The sequence below is a fragment of the Agelaius phoeniceus genome, chromosome 12 (assembly GCF_051311805.1).
Source record: "Agelaius phoeniceus isolate bAgePho1 chromosome 12, bAgePho1.hap1, whole genome shotgun sequence".
Classification (NCBI taxonomy): Eukaryota; Metazoa; Chordata; class Aves; order Passeriformes; family Icteridae; genus Agelaius; species Agelaius phoeniceus.
The window spans coordinates 14,224,097-14,247,328 of NC_135276.1; the positions used below are offsets into that span (position 1 = coordinate 14,224,097).

General features: G+C 47.2%; 1 protein-coding gene across 1 annotated transcript in view; it reads left to right on the top strand.

Annotated features, from left to right (window-relative positions):
• Window positions 1–23,232, top strand: part of CFDP1 (craniofacial development protein 1) — a 60,026-nt gene that overhangs the window by 31,149 nt on the left and 5,645 nt on the right. Inside the window, exon 6 of the mRNA XM_054640873.2 lies at window positions 23,029–23,187. Coding sequence (XP_054496848.1) covers window positions 23,029–23,187 — 159 coding nt within the window. The remainder of the gene's footprint in view (window positions 1–23,028; window positions 23,188–23,232) is intronic.

Sequence of the window (23,232 nt, forward strand, 5' to 3'; positions counted from 1 at the left end):
AGAGAAAAGCGAATCTCATCAAGTTCCTGTGTTCTCCATAAAGCAAAAAGTGACAACTTGCAGTGATATTCCAGGGAGAAAGTGGATTTTGAGGAGGGAGCTGGCCATGGAGCAGTGCTTCATGTGACAGTGGTGGGAATTTTGGATGTCTGTTGTTCCCAGAAATATGCCCAAGTGCCCTTTTTCCATTGGTGTATTAAGAAGTTATGCAGACTCAGCCTAGTCTCATTAATGGATTTAAAACAGGTTTTGGCATAAGGCAGCCAAGCACATCAGGAGTGGAACAGAAAATATTCTTCCTCAGTCCAAGAGCCTGGAATCTGCCTCTCACACCAACTAAAGCAAGTGACAAATGCTGGTTTTGTTGTAATCTAAAATCTTTCTCTTTTCCCCCTCCCCCATGACCATGGTGTGCATGAGTGCTTGGACTATTTATTAGCAAATTTAAAGCCACAGGCACAAAACTACTGGAGTCACCCTAAAGCCTCTGCACTAAAGGAGGAACATATTGAATTTAAAGATACCTACCAAAGCAGCTGAATTCAGTCTCGTGATTGCCTTGACTCCAGCTCCAGGTACTTATTGATGCTTTTCCTTTTAACCCTTATTTCTTCTCCAGTCTGATCTGCATTTTTGACAGGTGATTATTATCACTGAAAGAGCTGACAGCTCTGCTAGTATCAAGTGCTGCAGAAGTCCTGATGGTGGTTTTAATGCATGCAGGTTGTCTTTGAATATTTGGAAGGAAATGGTGTAGAAAATGTATGAAGCTTGTCTGCTTCTGTTGGGGCAGGGCCTACCCGGTCCCAGAACAACCCTGGCATCACAGGGTGTCTTGGACCTCAGTGGGGGGAACTCCTAACTGTGAAACCCAAAACAAAGTGATGCTCATAACAACTAGACAACTTCCCTAGGTATTTTCAGCACTTCCTGGCTCTGTCCTTAGAGGTGAGAACCTCTCTCAGCTTGTGCTTCTCAGCTGTACATCAGTGACCCAGCTTCTGGGATTGTTCTTCACAGCAGGCACCTCTTACAAAATTCATCTTGTTAGTGGGCAATCTGTGACTTGTCTGACTCCAGAGGAGAAGCTCACTGGTGTCAGACCCAAACCCAGGCTGTCACTGTGCAAATACCTTTCTCTTCTACTGAGAGACTGTAGGGACACTCAGACCTGTTGCTCAGGATGTCTCAATTAAGCCATGTTCAAAGTTGAACTACTGCACAAATGCTTGTCATACTTCAAGACCTGTTGATGGGAAGAAGAATATTCTTAGAATCCTAGAATGGTTTGGGTTGGAAGGGATCCTAAAAGAATCATCTTATTCCCCCCCTGCCTTGGGCACGAACACCTTGCACTAGACCAGCCTCCTCCAAGCCCCATCCAACCAGGCCCTGAGCACTTTCAGGGACAGGACATCCACAGTTTCTCAAGGCAAGCTGTGCCAATGCCTTTCCACCTCACTGTGAGAGATTTCTTCCTAATAACTCATCTGAACCTCCTTTCTTTCAGTTTAGAGCCATTTTCCCTTGTCTTATCACTACGTGCCCATCCACCATGATGGATGATGAATGTCCTGGTGCAAAGCCTCATGTGCAAGGGTTTAACAACTAGCAAAGGCTAGGATGAAATTAATTCCATGAAGGGCCCTATTTTTAACTTCTTAACGTACAAAATTCTTTTTAGCTGCAGTTTGACAGGGTTCTGTCTCTTGCAACAGGGGTCACTGCTTCCATACAGTGCTAGAGTTGGTTTATCCTATTTTTACTAAAAGCTGTGAAAGTTGTTTTTCTGGTGTGCTGTAACTGTTTGCTTCCCCACCCTTAGACTCCATCTGTACACTTCAAAATAGAAGGAGGAAGAGGGCAGAGAAAGAACAAAGGCTCATAATACGAATGGAAGGAAACTAGGGAAATTCAGGAGGAAATGGACAGTGAGAAATACAAAAAGATCCAGCTGTGCTGAATGCATGGGGTGTGAGTGCACAGGGATGCTTTTACTTGTATTCAGAGCTCAAGACCTGCATTGTGGAGCTGAACTTTCCTTTGAGTCAGTGACCTATTCAGACACCTAACAATGTCCATTATGTACAGTCAGCTTGTTTATGCCCTGTGCAGGGCTTTCATACCTTTTTTCCATGTACAATAAAACTATGTACAAAGTGGCCAGGCTGAGCTCAATTTTGCTGTGCAAGCTCTTGACCATCAGCCTTCAGCAAGCATCTTGTAACTTCAGAAAGATTTAAGAGGACAAACTGTGATGACAAGATGCTCAAGGAGAACACTGTTCTAGCTGACTGATAGCAAATGTCTCTTTCCTTTGAAGAACAGGGAGGGGGGAAAGAGGTAGCAAGAATTGGGTCCCTGCCCCTCATGGAGTTGTAATGATCACATTGATACTGTGAGGCAGCCTGAAGAGGTGAATCCAGAGCAATGCTTGATGGCAGTGTGGGACCCAGCAGTGCTTGTGCATCGCTGTGGGGTGAGAACAGTGGAGAGGGGAAACCCTGGGAGCTGGAGGAGAACATCTCTGCCATGGACACCCAAGCAGTGCTGCTGCTGCCTTCATCCTTGCTGTGGAATAGGTGGGGCTGGAAGCCCATGGGAGAGCTATGCTTAGGTTTGTTCTGCAGCTGCAGAGGAACCAGCTGGCCCATGTTTAACATAGGAGGGGATCCCCCAGCAGGCTTTGTATGCTCTCTGTGGAGTTCAGGGCAGCAGCTGCACAAGTGCCTAAGTGCACTCCTCAGCAGAGATATCCTCTGTGACCTTGGGCAGCCCAAGGTTTTTGCTCTGTTGCTGGGAAACAGCTCCCACCTCCACTACAAATTCAGCATGAGTTTTTGGATCACATGGTGGCTCTGATTAACATGAGAGCTTTTGGGGTAGGAGAAATCATGACTTGACCTTAGCCTGTAGTTTTCAGCACAAGGATGTAATTCTCAGTTGAAGGAGGTGCTCTTTGACCCAGCCCACCAAGAAGCAGCTGTAAGCAGTGCCTGAAAGCTGGAGCTAGAAATAAGGTACATATTCGTGGTGAGAGCAATTTGGGCATTGGAGCAAGTCTGTGCAGGCACTGGAGCTCTCTCCTATTTAAAGGGAGAAGGCATTTTGGCAACTTGCTTATTCTGTCTTATGCCCTTGTTTAACCACCACTCATTCAGTTAGAGACATTTAGCAGCTTTTAGGGTATTTCTTTAGGGAAAAAAAAATTCTACACATTCAGGAAAACATCTGTCATCGCTGGGAGCAGAAACTGGAGCTAACGTGGTCCCTAGAGCCTGTGGGAGAGCTCCAGTTGGTTACTGCCTTTCTGCAGTCACTTCTGAGAGAACAGAACTGGTTGTGAAGGTGAAGAAGGATTTAGCAACGTTGCCCAACATTTAGGGAAAAAAACAAAAAAACAAGGGGTGCCTCTTTGAAACTTCAAACGTGTGCACAGCACATGACACTCAAGGAGTGTTTTTATTCGTGTTTATTCTCAGGAAATTGTGTTGCTTTTTAAGCTGAGCTCTTTTAAGTGTCTTAAGTTTGGCACACTACAAGCTGGGCTTTAACAGGCACTTTTGGAAGTTGTCAGCCTGAGCTGTATTTTCCTGACTCAGATCCTGGCAGTAAGAAATGAGGAATGGAGCATTTAAATGGGAAAAAGAAAAAAAAAGTAGAAGCTACAGTGGAGCTAGATAAAGTCAATCTTGTCATTGCTTTTAATATTCATTGCCAGGCACAGTGATCACACTGTCAGTTTTAACTTAAGCAACCCTTAGTCCTAGTCATCTTCTGCCTACGTACATGAAAGGGATGAGTGAGCCCACAGCTGCCAAAGGCATCTCTCAATTACTTATATTTCACTGGGTATTTAAAGATTAGGTCGGGACATAGAGGATGAAAGGGTTTTTCTTTATCTTTTAATAAGAAACTTGTATTTGCAGCTAGGAAAAAGGCCAAAGACTGAAGTGTCTAACATGCTGCTCTTTTCCCTGCTGCTTCCTCCAAATGGTGTGGGGGTAGGAAAGCATGTGGAGATCCTACAGGGAATAAAACAATGTTCCTCTTGGTCTACTCTTTACCACAGCCCAGCCCTGTTTCCCAAAATTGATGGGTAAGGATGTGCTGTGCTGGAGTTCTCATGACATAGTCTTGCTTGCAATGCAGAAGACCAAGCAACGTACAGGGAATTAAATATATGGGGCTTTGCATGCTTTAAATATGAACAACAAAGGGGAGGATGTAATGTGAGAAGCACTGAGAGATTCCTGGAGTCTCCTGCTTTTGCTTTCTTGGCTGACTATCAAAAACTTTTTGGGAAAAGGACCTCTTCATTAGCCTTGTGATGCTCCAGCTCTTCAATCAGTAAAGAGTCATCCTTGGGATCTCCAGAAAATTATTTGGCAAAATCAGGGAGGATCAGATTAACCTTGTCTCAAACTCAAAGAAAGAAGCAAGGAAAAGAGTTTGGAGAAGGTCTTACAGCTGTCTGTATTGAAAACTATGGGAAGGGGATTGAAAGGCATGGATCCCAGTGTTAAACAAAGCCAGCAGCTTTCATACCCCTTTAAGGCAGACACATGTGGCAGGAACAAAGATGCTCCCCTTGCTGTAGCTGCATGACCTCAGAAATGAGTAGTGTACAGACTGCACTCGTCCCAGCGTGTGCTCAGGAGAGCGGTGTGAGCTGTTCCCACACAACCATCCCTAGAGCAGCCTGAAACCATGTTTGACGTTCTCCTGCCAGCCACTCATCCTTATGTCAGCAGGTTGAAACAAGTGGGGAAGTTGCTTGAAGAGGATTTGATGGGGAGCAGGTTGTGTGTGGTGTAACAGACTTACCCAGTGCTTTGTTAGTAGCTTAACTGAACACAGAAACTCTGACTTCATGATCCAGAGATTTGGGCATGTGGGGGAGAGCTGGGCACACCAGACCCAGCACCCTCTGCATTACCAGAGGCACAGATGAGGATGAGGAGCATGTGAGGCAAGGCCAGCGTGTCTGGAGAGCAGTGGAGATGCTGAGCAGCCCGGGCACAATGCTGCTTTGGAAAGCTGAATGAATCTGTGCCTCCTGCTGCTGCTGTGCTCCAAACCACCTTGGCTTTTCCATGGGGCTCTGGGTGCAGCCACCCCATGCAGGGTGAAGGCCTGGGGGAAACCCTGCAGCTAAAATTGCCCTTTGTTATTGGTCTGATCTTGCCTTCAGGCCCTGAGGCTGTTACAACCGGATCAGCTAAAAAAGCAAAGGAATTGTGGCACAGCAAGGAAAATCCCTGATCTGGATTAGACATGCAGCTGAGTTACCAACACTTCCACAGCACAGCCAGGCTTTCTCAGCCAAGCTGCACATACAGGTAGTGTCCAGTCTGAAGGACAGAAGTGCAGGGTGAAGAGGAGGTGACCCTGTAACCAGGCATAGCCAGGAGTCAGTACACATTGGCCCTGCCTCTGAGTTTGCTGTGTGACTTCATCCCTGCGTACTCCTCTTTTCTCCCCCGAGCTGCAGGGTGTGCCTCACACCCATGGAGGACTGAGAGGTTGTGTGTGTCCTCTTCTGAAGTGCAGCATCATTCCTTGTGGTGCTTTAACCCTGAGAGTTAATACCTGCAGGTCACCTTTCTTGTTACAAGCCACCATCACCTGTAACTCTGGCCTCTGCTCCGGTGTTCATGCCCCAGCAGTCCTTTGTTGCTCCTGAGTTTGAAAGAAGTGCTTGCTGCTTCCCACCTTCATCTCCAATGTGCAAGGTCAGGAAGCCAGCAGGGAAAGCCAGCCTCAACTCAAAGGAGAGGAAAGAGGTAAAATAAACACTTACCTTCTGAAGTTGCTACTTGGGACTGTACCAATGCAGACTTTCCCATCTGCTCTGTTCTCTGAGGAGATGAGCACGGCAGGGACTGTTCAGGTAAGCATCACCCCACCTGGGAGATGCTCCTGTAGGACTTTGCTGTGAGGGAGAAGAAAACTGAAGGGGGTTTTTGTTCATAATCTAAGAATCCTACTTCTAAGCAGTGCCTTTAGGCATATATTTAAATGGCAAAAGCTGTCAGTTTTTCTTCTGTCAGAATTCATTCCTGTTGCTGCGTTCAGGCAAGGGTATACTGTGAAAAATTATCATCTCTGGTGGCAACTTCAGACTCTTTTGCCATTCAGAATCAGTCTTGTTTAACTTAGCTGCTGAGAAAGGGCATTCAGGCAGTCTTGCTTTGTTTTTGTTCCCTTTGTACAGAGTCAGCATGGCAATGATAAGAGCAGAAAGTAAGCTTCAGTTTCTCTCTGCACATTGTCACCAGGCTGGCTATCAGGCTTTGGGCATCTTAGAGTTCTTCCTGTTCTTTAAAGCAGGAGAGTAAATTGGAGTCCCCAGGTTAGGTGTCAGCCTGCAGAGATGTTTGTGGTAACCCACAAACAAGGAGGAACCCTAATGTGATGTGCCTTCATATTGACTCTTCCATATTGACTGTCTGCTATGTCTCTGAGTTTTTCATGTTGCATCAGAAGAGTGTTTTGTGAAAATTCTGTAGTTTTGTCAATGCTGCTGGGCCAGTATGGACAGATTTCAGGAGCTCTTGCTGCTGCCTGGAAGGTTGCAGTAGTAACTGTGTTTTTCTGCAGCATGACATTGCACTTCACCTTTTCCAGCACAGAGGATTTTAGAGTGTCATTCACACAGTCTGTGGCCACAACCTGGTCATTCAGAGTCCTTGAGCAGTTTAACCCTTTAGTCTTTCTGCTCTTAAAACTCTTAAAAAAGGGATGCAGTGAGGAGCACTGATTTGGCAGCATAAACCTTTCATCAGACAGTTCAGGCTGGATTCTGGATACAGCTCTGGTCTACTCTTAACCAACCAGCACAAGCCTCTTGTTGCAAATTGAGTCAGCCAGTGTCACATTTGACTGATTGTGGGAGGGGGTGATGCTAGCTTTGAATGAACTGCCAAGTCTGCAAATACTTGGCAAGTTTTCCTTCTAAAGCTGAAGTCTTGAGGGAAAGCAGTCAGGTAAGAACCTCAGCTTTGGAGCAAGGAAAATGAAGTTTCTGCCCCTAATGGCTGGAAGGAAAGAACAGCCACTCTGGCTGGCTTAAGCTAGGGTAGGAAACTAAGAGGCAAATTATGGCTGCTTCTGATTTTGTTCCTTTTCCACAAGGACTGTCTTCAAGCAAACGTCAGCTGGAGGGGGTGTGGAGGCTGACTGGGCTTTTGAACGTTGGAGTTGGCAGCTCTAGAGAGGAGCTCCCATGTGCTCTTGGTTACACTGGTGTCTGTGTGCCTGTGAAACTTGGGTGTGTGCTCTGGTTTGCAGCACTGCTGGTTGCCAACATGTGGCTGGATGTAGGTGGCCTGCCCTTGCTGTAGTTTGGAGGGTTCTGATACATCAACACAATGCAAATCTGCCTGTAGTTAGCTCTTCCTCCTCCCAGATGTGTGCACTGCATGGAGGGTTTGTTATCTGGAGCTGCAAGCAGGCCCTGCTGGAGGATTGTATCTTGCCCTGGTTTAGTTACATGCTCAGAGACAAGACTTTGTATTGAAAAAGCTGGGGTTTTGTTATTGACTTCTCAGTCTTTCCAACCCCCCTCTAGTCTAAAAAAAATGCTTATTATCAAGCAATGTTACCATCCTGGTTGGAATGAAACTGCTGTGTGACTTCTAACTGCATCCCTGCATTACCAGCCAAAGAAAGAGCAGATCAGCTGGCTTGATTTAATAGCAGTAGTGGAGGAAAGCTGACAATGGTGCATTTTTTTTTTTTTTTTTTGTTTGCAGTGATCTTTAGCTCAGAAGAGCACATCTCTGTTAATTGACTATTAAACAACATTGCTTGCTGAGGTGTGCTGGCTTGCCATTTCAATCCTTTAAGGAATAAGCCTCTGATCAGCTGCACATAGGGCTCTTAAATATAATCTGCCTAATGACTGGAGGGCTTTGACCTCATGTTATTAAGGCGCTGATGTTTTGGGTTACAAACTAAACCTTTGGGGTGGGGGGTGGAGCAGGGGTGGGGTTTTTTCTGAAATGGTCCAAACAACAAAGGCTGCTTTTTAATCTCAAAGCAAGACTTGGAAGCAGCACAGAGTCAGTCTAGAGATAAGTCTCTTTTAGCTCAAGATTTCTAGGATTGCACACATGTTACCACATGCCTGGACCACCAGTTAGACACCTACCTGGCCACAGATCCTTTGTCCCAGTTGCTGTGCATGCAAATAATTTGTGTTTGCGTGTGTTTACCCAGTTTGGAAAAAATCTGAGCCCTGAGGGATTTGAGCTTCCTTTTGTGTTCTGAAAGGGGCCATGCTGAGAGCCAGCTGAAGCAATGCTCACTGCCTGCCTTGCAGACACTGCAGGCTCCAGGAGGGTTTGGTAGCCCATGCACTCAGTGTTTGAGGAAGGATGCTTAGTCTGGTGTTTCACGAGGATTCCAGCTGCCATTTTAAAGAGCTCTGCTGACAGGCTCCAGGGGAAATCCCAAGGCAAGCCTGAAAGACAGCAGCAGCTTGGGGTCAGAGTCAGAAAGGGCTGGGCAAAAGGTGGGGCTAGCTGCAAACAGAGGCAGACTGGCTCTTTCCCTCTTCAAATCTGTTTTGTTCAGCTGGCACCATCCTCCTCCACAAGCACGGATGCAGAGGAGGAATGTCCCTGTCGTGGCAGGCTTTGGGTGCTCTCCCCAGGGTGTGGGGAGGGCACAGATTACTTGGATGCTTTCTGGTCCCATTTCCCCTCACACCCCAGTTGGTTGATATACATCATCCTAAAGCCTTAATATTGTGTGGCAGCAGGCTAGAAATGGGAAGGGGGACAAGGCTCACACTTGCTTTTCTGTTTTAGAGTAAATGTTCCAGGAACAGTTGGTATTTCATTGCTGATGCTAAACCTGGATGTGGGGTGAGAGAAGGGAGAATGTGGCTAATGCTGAACACCTGCCTCTGACAAATAATCCACTAGAGACCCTGCAGTAATTTTGTAAATCACAAGCACATTTTCAACCTTCCCAGAAATGTATACTTCTAAATGCTAATCATCAAATAGCCTAAATTACTGATCCAGCAGATTAATCTATAAATTGAGGTAGGCTTAGAATAGCCATTGGAGAACAATATTTAGTAAGTTGTATCTAGTTCAGTGCTCTCTATCTCTTGTTGCTCTGACCTGACAAATAAAGCAATCTCTTCTTTGTGTTATATTAAAATGTGTCATAGGAAAGCTGTTTAAGTGGTGTCTTTTTGACCTGTCACATGGCATGTATCTGTGGGAGAGAGGGCTCCTGCATGCAGCAGTGCTGCAATAAAGTGGGAGACTGTGAAATGAATGATGCCTGGAGCATCAAAATCCAGCCTGCCTGTTTTCCCTGCCTTTACTTTCTTGAACTTGTAATCAGAGAATATTGGAGGTTCATTGGATTGCTCATAATAAAGCCTCAAAGCAAGGATCAGCAGTGGGAGCAATGCATTCCATTTGTTGTAACCTGAAGTAAAACTGCTCTGTGCATGTTCCACTAAGATGAGTCAGGTTGCCACCTCTTTCTAAGGTGACACTACAGGATGTGTGTCTGCAGACTTTGGCCTTTTATTTGGGAAGGGAGAAGAGGGAGTTGGTTTCCTTTGCAGCAGCAAAGGGCAAAATAGGCTTTTAATAAAGCTTAAATTCTGCAGCTGCTGGCTAAGTTAAAAAAAGAAGTTCTGGCACTCTGTCCTCCTGGAGATGAGCCTTTTCCAACTCTCTGCCATGACCCAGGGATGTGAGCCATCCCTTCTCATCTTTTTTCCTTTGTGCCACTTTCTTGGGTGAGAATAATGGGAGAGCTTCTTCCCAGGGCTTTACCTTGCTTTACCTTTTCTGCCCATGGAAGTGATTTAGGTTTGTGAATGGAAGGAAAAGAGTCATAGAAGGAGAAGTGCTGTGGCATAGATATCATGGAGGAGGCTTTTTAATGGTTATAAATAAACTCAAATCTCTGATTATAGACACTGAAGAGAACTAGAAATTCAAAAGCCAAGAGATAAGAAAAGGAGGAACTTTATATAGAACACTTTCCACCAAGGTGCATGTGGATCAGCTAAGTGTCACTTAGTAATTGAGAACAGCCCTGCTGAAACACCAGATTACAGCCCAGATACGGGCAAGAACACTTTGTCCAAATACTGCTGTGATTGAGCCAGATAAGGGAATTTTTTTGTCCATGCAGAAAGTTTCCTGCTTCTTACTGGTCTCCTGGGAAGTTCAGCATGACCTCCTTGTACCTGGCTGTTTGCAGAGCTTGGTCCTGGTGCTGGAGAGCCCAGCAGCATGAAGGCAGGAGCAGGGCAAAGCATCTCCCTCTCCTTTCCCTTGAAATGTAATTTTTTCCCCCTTTGCTAACAGTAGCCTCTGAAGTGCACTAGAATTGTTGACAAGCAGATTCTCTGCTGGAAACCACCAAATGTTTTGAGCAGCTAGAGGCATCTGGTTTGACAGTGGGGGACTCAGAATACAGACAGAACTGGGTGCTTAACATCAGAGCCAGTGTAGGGGTATCCTGAAGTAGCTCCTAGGCAGAGTGTGACAGCCTTGTCCCTTGATGCATTTGTCACAGATGAAGCTGAAAAAAATGAGGAATTATGCTATGAGTCTCTCTTGCCAAGGACTGCTCTCCAGGAACTGAGAGCAGGCAGAATGGTGAACGACCTGACTCCAGCAGTGTGGGTCACTGGGTGCTGTGAAGGCTTTCACCAGTCCTTATCTGGAAGTTTTGCCAAGGAACTGGTGCTGGGGGAACAGAATCTCAAGCTATGAGGCAGAAAAACTTTCACTAGGAGATCTGGTTGTAACTGAAAAACAAGGAAACAAAACCAGCTAGAGAGGGTGACAGGGTTCAGAGGATTGCTCAGTAAGTTGGGTCAAAGGAAATTCACCTGTCCTGAAGCAGATAACAGAAAGAGCTGAAAACTGGGCTGAACACAGACATGGAAAAGGATCATGGCCAAGAAAAGGCTTGAACTTCCATGGCACAGTGCAAAGGGCAGGAATCTCATAGGTTGGGTGCTTGAGGTTCAAAGTGCCTGCCTGGGTACCCTGCCTTTTCTGGGGTCATGGCATTTTCCTGAGAGCTCCTTGTGAGCACTTGTGGTTGAACTACAGCCTGCATTTCTGAAAGAGGCATCCACTCACAATGGAAAGACTTACAATTTGGGATCCACCACATCCTTTGGGAAGCTGTTCCCATGGTTAATGCATTTACCATGTAACTGTTACAGTTCCCTGAAGGAGTTTGAGTCCTCAGCTGGCAACCCGCCTGCCTTGCTCAGTGCTGCTGCATGGCTCTCTGCCTCCTGAGACAAAAGTTTTGCTACAAGGGGACTAAAGGCCTTCTTGGGATCGTGCAGGCTCCTCTAGGACAGCCAGGAGCTGAACCTGTTCCCTCCAACCAAGAGTGTGAAGTGAGATTTTTGAAGCATTAGTGTGTTTATTCACCAATAGTCCACTGGTCTTGTCTCCTCTCTGGGTGAATGTGTACCTTGCTGGTTTGCCCTCAACAGCTGGTAGGTCACAAAGGATTTGAGAAGCAGCTCTGGCTTTGTACCAAGCAGAGGCTGTGGGACACTCAGCAGTGAATTCCAGAGATGATGTGTCATGAAAGCCCTGGCCCTGCCAGCCCCTCTGCACGAGGCTGCTGGAGGTAGTGTGAGCCTTGCCAGGTTGCAGTCCTCATGTTCAAGAAGAGCTTTGGCTTTCTGAGCAGATTTTGGTAGTTGGATGTTAGCTGCAAAATCAGTTTGGGAGCCTGCAGCTTTGTGTGGGTGGGAGGAAAGCCTTGTGCTTACTCCTCTGCCTGCCTCCAGCTGGAAGGTGACAACTGATCTTGTGGCTGGGAGAAGTCAGCTGTTTCCATTTTCTTCCTCTAGAGACTTGAAATCTATTCCCAGTGAGGTGGGTCCCTGGGAAGAGGAAGGGCAGTTCTTCTCAGTGAGTGCTGCCAAAGCCAAAAGGCACTGGGAGGTGGCCTTGCCAGTCTCAGACATTTAAAACACTTCAGTCAAGCCCTGGAAGAAAAACAGAGCATAATCTTAGTTTTTCCTGTTACGTACATTTTGGGCTTTCTGCACTATCCTCTGGTTCATTGCTAAGCTTTTCTGCAGCCTCAGAAAGCTGTTGAATCAACAGAGGAAGTTCTTGTTGAGAAGAAGAGCACATCCTTTCATCAGCTGCATTTCTATTGTCTGTTCCCTCCTGGCTGGAAATCATGTTTTATATAGCAAACATCTTTAAAGCTTTTTGGGTATTTCTCTTCTTTCCTTACCCCCAGAATACCCTCTTCGATCTGGATCATTGGGCCAGCTCTTAATCTGGGCTGGAACAGGAGAAGGTAATTGTGATGGATGCCCCAGTGATATTACCCTTCCCAAAAGCAATTAAATGTGGTGAAACCCTCATTTGTGTTTTATGACTGCTTGTAGTAGTGCCCAAACATTTATGGTCCCCCAAAGTCCCACATGCTGCCAGGCCAGGCTTTGCAGTGGATAAGATAACAGATTATATTTATGCTCTTGGTTAACTTGCACAGCACTGCAAAGCAGCCACTCCACTGGGCTCTGGCTCCTTGCTTGTTGTGTGATGCATTTGTGCTATGCAGCCCTGATTCTCCTTCACCCTCACTTAATTTCCTGGGAACTTTCCCCTCTCCTAGGCTGCTGAGCTTTGTGAATATTTGCCAGTGGAAGGCAGTGTATTTGTTTGAATCAGATCTATTCTTAAAGCTGTCAGATTATTGCTGGGCTAGGAGGGGGTCCCTCCCTGCCTCTGTCCTGCCATTCTCACCTCACTTTGATCAAAGCCTGGCATTGATCTGATACAGTGGGAAGCTAACCAGGACTAAACACTAAGGCTGTCTAGGAGCCACAGGGACAGACACAGGACTCTGAAGTGCTGGGGGGACACTGGGGGTTGTTTTCTCAAGGGTGGTTGGGGTGTTGGATCCTCCTTGCATGGCACACTGCACTGTGAAGAGCAACCTGGGAGTCACACCAGCTGCTCCGCCATCCACACTCATTCACTTTGAAATCCCTTTAGCACTGGAACAATTCCATTAGCAGGACTTCTTAGGCCTGATTTGGAGGGGTTTCTCTGCTGATTAAAACCAAGTCTGCACACCAGTGTGCTGGGCTTGTCATAACCAAGACATTCCCTGTGTACCTCGGGGCTGCTTGCAGCTGAAGTCTTGAACAAAAGATCTGCTGTTAGACAAAGAAGGAAGGAGTGAGCCTCTGAAGAGAGGAAGAACTTCTCTGTTTGCCAGCAGTTTTTTCCTAACTATTCTTTTTTAAGGATTGGTCACCAGTTAATCCATGTCGTTTTGCAGACAAAGCTGTCAACATTTTTAAGGTTGCGTGGTGAAATAACTTCAGTGCTGTTGGTTCTAGCAGCTCTGAATATTCTCATACAAATGCCTTTTAAGATAAAAATGGCCTGTGCTTGATCCCAGCCCAGAGCTGAGGTCGTTACTCTTGTATTTGAAACGTCTAAACTGAACCCAGTGAAGTCAGTCAGAACTACAAGTGTTTGAAAGTCAAGTCACTCTTATTTGCATGGCTAAATATGGGCGTAATGCAGGGTGTTACTCTAAAATACTTCAGTGTGTGACCCAGGTTGGAGCCCAGCAAGTGTCCTGTGTGCCACAGACACTGCCAAGTGTCTTCCAAGTCATCAACCTCTTGGGCCTGAGTACCAAACACATCCTCCCCTCTGACTTCTGTGTTTTGCTTTTATCTGCTGTTGGGGTGTGAGGTGCCTCACAACCACACAGGAGTGTAAGCTCACTGGCAACTTGAGTATGTGTGCATTTCTGCTGATTTCTGTGCATTGGGTCAGAAGTGAGAATGGCAGAAGCAGGACACCTTCCTCCCCCAGCCCTGCAATTTCCCACACAGTGTGGACTGTTGGAGCTTTATAAGAGGCATTTCTTGCCACTCTCAGTGGCAGCACTTAGATACAAAATTCAATGTAGCCCCCCACCTCAGAATGGGGTAGGTGCAGTGATTCTGTGCTGGTGTAGCAAATTCCATCTGAAACTGACACATTTATTATCCCTAAACATTTGATGAATTTAAGAAGATTGTAAAATATACATGAAGAACATGCGTGAGATTTTTTTCAGTAAAATTAATTACTACAAGCAGTGCTTTGCAAATTCAGTGTAGTCCATGTGGGAACAGTTTGGGAGTTCTGGTGCATGTATGCAGTCCTTCAGTGGCAGGAGCAGGTCTGGTTTGTATTGTGTGGATGCCCTGGGTGGAGGAGAGCTCTCATGAGGAGTGACTGCAGCTTCCAGCTGGGAAGGGCAGCTCCATCAGCATTTGGCTGCAGCTGCAGTGCTGTGTGTAACAGGGGTGTAGCTTTGGCTGCAGACCAAGCCCCAGTTACAGGTCCTTACCCGTCAGTGAGCATCACACAGGGCTGGTTAGTGCTGGGTAATCCTGGAGTCCTTAACGTCTTCATAGTATCAGAAGGCATTTCAATGCTGCAGCTCTTTCAATTAAGCTCCTGTTGAAGTCCATGCACAGATATTGTAATATAATTGGCTGGCCTGCTGCTGAAACAGCCTCTGTCTGTGCTCCAGGCTGGAGGGGAGCCAGAGCGAGCCCTGGGCTCCACACAATGTCATACTGATTAGGAGGGTGCGAGATTTTGTTTTTGCTAAAATAGTTCTGCCAGTACAGCCCAGAGGGCAGCTGCAGTTCCACTGGCACAGAGAGGGCCTTATGCTGCTCTGAATTGTCCCTGGCTCTGGGGCAGGCAAGGATGCTGCTGGGGGTACCTTTATCCTGCAGTAACAGCCTGTGCATGGCTGAGTGCTGCCCAGCTCCACAAGTGCAACTTTACTTTGTTGATATCCACCCCAGAGCAACTTTGTCTTAAAGACCCAAGGGAAATATTTTGCTTCCTCTGGCTGTTAGGAAGTGGGCTCTCCATGGCAGCAGTCCCTTCACAAAGGGTTCGGTCCTGAGCAGGAAACCCTGGTCCAATCCCTAATGAGCCCTTCCTGCTGATAAGGGAACCTGTGGGTCAGGGGCTCTGCCTGAGCCAGTCAGCTCCCCAAGAACTGATGTGCTTTTTGATGAGCACATCCTCCAGAGCCTGTAAAATGGGACTCCAGGCCCTCCAGAGAAGTGGATGCAGACCTAGATGCCACAGAATGGAACCTGCCTGAGGAAAGGCCAGCTTGGCAAAGCTGTAATGTTGCTGCTGCTCTCTGACATTCCTGAGCTAGAACATCCCATCTCTCCCCTGCTCAGCAACTTTGCCTCTTACTGTATATGGAGACCCAACACTGGTTTTATTCCTGGGATAACTGTATTCATGTGTTCAGTATTATGTATATTTACACCTGGGTTATCCCCCCAGTTTGGGAAGTGGATTGGAGAATAAGGTGCTGTCCTGTTTTGGAGCAAGGGAGCTCTTAGATCTCTTTTTCCAGCTTTGCACTTTGGAAAGGCCTATCCAGTACAGTCCATGACATGAACATAGGATCTTGGAGAGTGCACTAGAAAGGAAGTCACTGACTGGTATCTGCTGGCAGCCCATGTCACAGTGCTCTGCTGCTGTCTCAGTTTTGCTGTTCAAAAGCTGGTTCCATGACACTTATTTCCCTCCTCAAGATGAGGTGCACTCTGCCAGAGTAGCATTGCACAACTTCTAAAGTCACTCCTAAACTCACTGTGCTGGATAAATAACAAATCCAGCAATAAACCTGGAATACTGGAGCATTGCCCTTTGTCAGGCAGTGCTTGCTGCTGTTGCTGGGAATTGGGAGTGACATGGTTTTTTCCCCTGTGACAAATCTTTGTTCCCCCACTGACTATATTTAGACACAAACACATCCAGAATCAACTGTGCCCATGGCAAGCTGTGCTACTGCCTGCAGCAGCCCTCACCAGGGCAGCATCACGTGGGCTTTTATTGTCACATCTGCCCTGGCCTCTCCCCACTGATGGAAAATGCATCATCTCATCCAGGCTTCGACTGCTGGGCTGCTGGGACGGAGTGCTCTGACTGTCCTTGCCTCATGGTGCCTTTTATCCCCACTTTTCAACATAGAACCACTTTTTTCAACATAGAACCTGGCTGTGGGAAGGAGATGTTAGACCTCCTCGTCTGTCTGTCTGTCTGTCTGTCACGTTGCTATTTGAGCACTAGTGTGCTTTAGCTGTGCTTCTCCTCAGGGATTACCTCCTTGGCTCAATGGAGTCAGTGTCAAAGACTTCCTATGAGTAGGAAGAAGCTGTGAACATCACTGTTCATGCAGGGGTCTCCACCACGAGGCTGTGTGAGGTTGCAGGGAGTATGGGATGACATCAGAAATCAGAAAGGACCTGGGGCTCAGCTTGGCTCTCGAGATTGCAAAAGCAGTGATGACAAAGCAACTTGGGGTTAGCCTGGGTTGGCAAGCCTGAACAAAAGCCTGAGAAAAGTTAACTCACACTATCAACTCGAGTTAAAACTCCCATTTCCTTGTTCCTTATAAGTACTTGGTCTGCTACAGACAGACCATGCTCCTTTTGCAGGTCAGAGCATTTTCCCCAGGAGCTGACTCCTGTCACCAAAGCCCTCCATGCAGCAGAAGTTTAGGTCTGCTGACAGGATCACAGGCAGGATAATTCCCATTTTCCCACTGCACTTGCATCTCTTGCTGCCTTTGGACACAGCTGCCTGCTCTGCTGTACCCTGTAGCAGCACTCAGTGCATTTTGTCCCAGCCATGGCTGCTTTTCACAGTGGCTTGGTCTGTGTTGCTCCTCAGTGCAGAAGTTTGATGGGCCTCACACAGAGATGCAGCCCTGTGTCAGAAATCCCCACTACTCCAGAGCACTTCAGGCAGGTTCTTTGGCTCAGTTTGTGGGTGATGAGGGTGTAAATGCTGGGTACCTGCTACCAGCTCAGCAAGTGGAGCATATGGACAGGCACCACTGGGTTGGCAGTGAGTTCCTTGGGCTGTGCCACCCTGGCTGGGTGGTGGGAATCCATCAGTCCTCTCCCTGCCAGCATGCCTTGGGCAGTGCCCTCCAACCAGGATCATTGCCAACCCTCCAGCACCATCCACCCTGCTTTTATCTTCATCTCTTCCTTGCTTTCTGTTTTTTTCCACCTGGGATTTCAATGTTTGTTTGTTTGGTGTTAAAGAGGCTTTCTTGTTTGCTTTTTTAAGTACCTGTTGTGACAGGCAGAGCTGAGAACAAGCCAGGTTGCTCTCTGCATCCACCCAAGAGCCTGTTTGGGAAACAATGCCAAGTAGGGGCAGGGAGAGAAAGTAGAAATGCAGTTGGGTTTTTCCTGGAAGACTTCCTGTCCTTGGCTAGTTATGTGGGGTTAGGAGTGAGAAGAGCTGGTCACTTTTAGGTGAAGAACAAGACCTGTTATGTCATTCTGGGGATGGTTTCTGCAAGCTGGCAGAATACCAGGCACTGTTGTTCTGCTGCTGTCTGCCCCATCCAGCCAGACCATCCTGACCTTAAGGAGCAGATGGCACTGCTCTTGCCTTCCTGACATGCCCCTCTTGTTCCCTGCCAGCCTTTTGACTCCTCTGCTGAGGAAGATGGTCTGGGAGTGAAGAGCAGAGCTGGCACATGGGCCCCAGCCAGGTCTCTGCATCCATCCCTCTCGTGCAGTGTCTCTCCTACCCTTGCACGCAGAAGGAAGGACAGCAGGGCATGGTGCTCTGGGCAGGAATCTTCCACTTTATTAAAATGAAAGTATTTACTGGCTGCATCAGTTGCCCAGCTGTGGTTAGTTTGCATGAGAACCATTTCCTGCACTTAAGGAAACTATTCAACTTTACAGCAGATTGTGGAAGGAAGAGATACTACAATGTCCCAAATCTTCTATTTGCTGAGTGGGCAAGTTTCTCACCTGAATCTCTGCCATCCAAGCACTTGGGGTGACAGGAACAGATCTGCCATTGCTGTGCTGCAAGGAAATATCAGAAGTTCCAGTGAGGAAGGGAGGGGAGGAAGGAGAGGGACAGCAGGAGAGCCAGGGCTGGGTGGTCAGGATGGTGTTTTAAGGGCTTTGGGGCCTGAGGTGCCATCTTTCTGCACTTGGTGACATCTACTTGCCAGCACCCTGTCCTGATGGTGGGATCTGACATGCTGCTCAGTGCTCAGACATCCAAGATCACTGTGTCAAGGGAGATGTGAGGGCAAACAGGAGGAGCAGCACAGAGCTCTGCCTCTGGATAGCAGGAACATTCTGCATGGATGGAGGAAGAAAGTGGCTTGGCAGCAGTGGAGCAGACAGATATCTCAGTGAATCACAGGTTCAACATGAGTCACTGCTGTCACATGGTTGTGAAGAAGGCACACGTCACAGGGGCTGTGTAAGGAGCTTCGTGCTTCCCAAGGCATCTGAAGCATTCCCCTGCTCCCAGTGCTGGTGAACCCATCACTCATGCTATTCCTGTTTTGGATGCTGCATTTTGAGGAATATAGGGCCAATAGCTGACTCCATGGAGAGTGGTGAAAGTGGTCAGAGGGCTGGAAGCCATGAGGAATGAGAAAAGCTTGAAAGGACCTGGGATTGTTTAGTCTAGGAAGGAGCAAGCTGGAGGGGGGGGTAATATGAAAAGCTTTCAAAGACATAAAAGGCTGCTGCAAGAAGTGAGGGAGTGATCTGTTCTTAGTAGCTACCAGGAAGAAGATACCGAGTCATAGGCTGAGCAAGGAAATTTAGTCACTGGGGAAGAGTTACATAAGTGAAAGGCTGATGAAGTACTCAAACCTCAGTGTGTGTCAGATTGGTGTCAGGAGACCTTCAGAGCACCCCATCTCTGGTGGGAGAGGAGCTCATCCTGCTTTGGCTGGTGGGATGCACTATGAGACCTTTGTAGCCAGATTCCCAATTGCTGGAAGATTATTTTCTAAAGCTTGTGATGAAGTCCACCTCCATTAAACAGGCATACATTTCCCAGACACTGCTGAGCATGTTACAAGACATCAGGGATTACATGTGGCAGTGACACTTTATCACTGCTATAGCAGCAATTTTCCAAGCCTTTTCAGCTGCAGGCTTGCACCAAGATGAGGGGAAGCATTACTGTTAAGGACAGGGATACAGAGCATGTTCACCTATAGTGGGACAGCAGGGGAGCCCATGGCTTGCTGCTTGTCCCTGTGTACGACCATGCCAGATGAGGCACAGGCACAGTCCCTGTCCTGATGACATTAGATGGTGCAGGGGAATCCCCCCACCAAGGCAGAGCTCCCCAGCCTTTTTTTTTTTTTTTTTTTCCTTTTTTTTTTTTTTTTGCTGGTTCAGGGGCAGACTTTGGCTGTGCTTTTTAATTGTGAAAATTCAGAGCATGTCTTTGTGTCCTAAATAGGCGATTGTCCTGATCCTCATCCCTGGGATCCATTATGTCTTAGCAAATTACTTTCTCTCTTTTAAATGCCTTAGTGATTAAAGATGCCACAGCAGATACCCTTAATGAGTACAAAAAGGGTAATAATTCCTCTTGTTGGCACTGAATGCAATTAATCAGGCCCCTTTACTTGCTTTTTAAACAGATGAGGCATTTAAGGCCAAGCAAGTTTTTAATTGGACTTTAATGTTTCTCATTTACTTCATTTTGGCACAAGCGTAGGAATTCCCACCCCCAGATTTGCTGGATTTATTCAGGGTGATAAAAGGCTCAGCATGGAATGAAGACTCAGCAGCAGACTCAAACATGTCCTTCAGCCTGTGCCTGGCCCCATTGCCTGGCCCAGGCTTGGTCCTGCTGCAGCAGCACAGAATTGTCTGGACAGGAGCAGAACCAGGCTATCCAGCATGGGACTGACACTAGATTTTGATAATATTTCTGGAGTAGTCATCAACACAAAGGTGCAACATAGCCTGCCCTTTTTTGTCATGTTCCATTGCCTTGAAGGAACTGTTGACTTGTGAGTATTCTTGTGATTATCTGGATGCTCTTGATGGAGGTCCATATCATAGCCCAGACTCTGTAGCTTCAAATAAGGGGTGAATTATATGTTTTAAGCAAAATTCCTGAGATCCATGGCCAAGAGGACGTACAGAGGCCTTGAGCCCCATTACGGATGTCTGCATCCAGATGTCATTAATTTGTGCCAGAAATTGCCATGGAAGAGAAGATACATCATAAGCAGCTCTCATCTGATTTGCAGCTCCTGTTCCCTGAAGCCAGCACCCCCTCTTCTTCCATCTCTGGCCATGAACCATCTTGCCTTTGGTTCCCTTCCCTCCATCTCTCCTCCACTGTGGTTTGGGGACAGCAGTGGCCTGTCAGCAGGTCCCAGTCTGTGTTTCATGCAGAGACATGTTCAGCAGCCCAGCTTGGCTCACTGGCCCCTGTCCCAGCTCAGCCCTTCCCTGCCAGCAGCTGACCGAGGTTCAGCCAGAAAGGATCAGCCTCGGCATGTGTGAGCCTGCCTCTGAGCCTGCTCGTCACTCTGCAGGGCAGAGCTTTCTCTAACACCCAGGAAAGATCTCAGAACTTTCAGTTGGGTTTTTCCAGGTGTGTGCTGAGTCCTTTGCAGTCAGACCTGTCTGTATTTCAAGTGACAGGGACTGTGGAGTTCCACCCGTGGAAAGGTCAGTGGATGCAGATGAGCTGTGGGTGTCCTTGGATAGGTGACATGGCTCTTGAGTCATTGGGGTTTTTTGCCCCAAAAAAACATTCAGGAGAAATCTAGGGACAAGGGACAACACCCTCCATTTCTACATCCCTGCTTTTCCCACTTCAAAGGTAGGAAAATCTTAAGCCCGAGTGTGTCTGGAAAGTTAAGTGTATTCAGAGAAATGTGTTATTGAATACCTTGTGTTAATTTAAACACCCTCTGCCTGCCAGGCTTGGGGCAGAGGAGCTTTGCCAGCTGGATCAGCCATAGCACTTCCCTAGATCTGTTTCAGGGCATCTTTAAGGCCTCCCAGTGCAGCTTAAGGAACTGCTGTGCACAGCCACTGGGCTCTGCTTTCCAGGCAGCTGTGCAGCAAAGAATGCCATGGGAGAGGCTTGCCCAATATTTTATTTGGTTCATCCTTATTCTTTCTTGTATCTCCTTTCCTCTGACTCCCTCACATCTTGAACACTCATCTGATACTGGGTTTGGTCGTTGAGCAAGGCTTGTGTAGTTCCCACATGTGGGAACCAAGTCTCTCCCATTTTTTCTTCTGCTGAGAACATCTTTACCCATTTTGCCCCCTTACAACACTTCCCTGCTACCTGCAGATAAGGATACCTGGAGCCATCATGCCTTAAAAAGTAAGGGATAATTGGAGGCTGAACAAGGATCAAGGTTTTGTTGTGTGATCATGGTGTGATGGGCTGTAGACATCTTGATGAGATGTTCAGGGATAAAGGCGAATCAAAGAGATCCAGCTTGTTCTGTGTCCCCACAGAGTGAACAACTGCTGGCTGTTGGGCTGGGCTCCAGCCATGGGCAGGGACTGAAGGAAATAAGAGGGCCAATCCTAGGACATTCCTGCTCCTCTGGCTGGTATTGAGGAGGGGCAGGCAGCCTTGTCCAGTTGCTATGGAGCCTGCCAAGATATCCTTAATCCCAAATATATCTATGTCAGGAAGCTGCAACCCCAAGTGACTCTAGCCAGCCATTCTTTCATTGAGAGTCTTCTGGCTGAGGCTTACAGAGTTGTCATTTTCTTTGATTTAATTCCATATAAACTGCAGAATTATTTTCCTTTAGAGGCTTGCAAATTACGGAAGCATAAACCATGCTAATGATCCGATAAGGACAACTTTGGATACGTTCCCAAGAACGGCTACCCCTGGGCAGGAGTGTGCTCAGAGAGCACTGATGGAGAGCAATTTGCCATGCTCACCTGGCTGCCTTCCTTGGGCCCCCCTTCCCAAATTCCTTCATCTCTCAGGAACGAGAGTAATTTCCTCTCTGGCTTCTTGCAGAGGCAAAGGCCCTGCAGACCTGAAGTTATCTCTGGAATGTGTGTAAACACGAGTTCAATGGGATGCTGTTTGCCCCCCATTCCTGGGGGGGTTGAGAAGGGTTAATACAAGTTTGTTTTACGGGTTCCTATCCCTGAGAATTGTCTTCCTTAGAGGGCAGCTCAGCTGACCTGAGCCCCTGTGTGTGCATTTCCCAGCATAAAGGGGAGATTGGGGGGCCCCACCACATGGATGGGATTTCACTCCTCTAAGAGCAAGGGATGAAAGAGCAAAGTGGTCTTCCTGCCAAACAGGGACCCAGGAGATGGTATGGGATCACAGTGCACGTGCACTGGGACTCAGTGTGTAGCTAACAGGATTATTCAAGTAATGCTTGGACAGAAATCAGGAGAAGGGTGGGGGTTACAGGCAGTTCTGTGCTCCCATCTTCAAAGAGCACTGAAATGTAAGCAAGGGGACAAAACGTTTTAAGTGACGTATGGGCTGGGGCAAAATGCATTTCAATGAGAGGCATAAGGAACTCTATCTGTTTGCATAAAAATAATTCAGATGTAAGTTCATTAGTGGTGTACAAGTACGTCACTAATGAGACTTGCCTAGAGACCAGTGTTCTTGGATTTAGAATAAGAAGCAGGAACCAGAACATAAAACTAGAGAAAATCAAGCATTAGTACCAAGTAAATGGTTAATTCCTGGATGTGTTGTCAGCACTAGTGACGCACTGAGGCTGGATGCCTTCCAGAAAACAACACTTTAACTGAAGACAAAGAAGCAGACTTAGCACAGAGGTGATCAGTGGAATGGCTTGGCCTGGTGTATACAAGGGGTCAAACTAGATGATTTAATGATCTCTTTTGGCCTGAAAGCTCTCTGTTCTCTTAAGAAGATAAATGAAAAAGCCCTTTCACAAAAACCAAGCACTTGAGATATGTGTGTAATGAACTCTGCTGCTTCCAGGGGAACGGCAGAGCAGGATCTGCAGGAAGCGTGACCTTGCCGCCTGCAGGCTGCCTGGAGTTGGTGGCCATCTGTTTGGTGGCAGTGGCTCACCACCATCGAGGCCACCACTCTCAGCTCTGTTTTCAATTGCCATCTCCCTGCATTTAACCAACATTTGCTCCTTAATCTCCATCAGGGTGAAGAGGCCAAGCGGTATGAGTAGCCTCCTGGGGAAGATCGGTGCCAAAAAGCAGAAGATGAGCACACTGGAGAAATCTAAACTGGACTGGGAGAACTTCAAGGAGGAGGAGGGGATTGTGGAGGAGCTGGCAATCCATAACCGAGGGAAAGATGGGTAAGAGGGTCATTACCTAATGATAGTCCAGAATTTCCCATCACT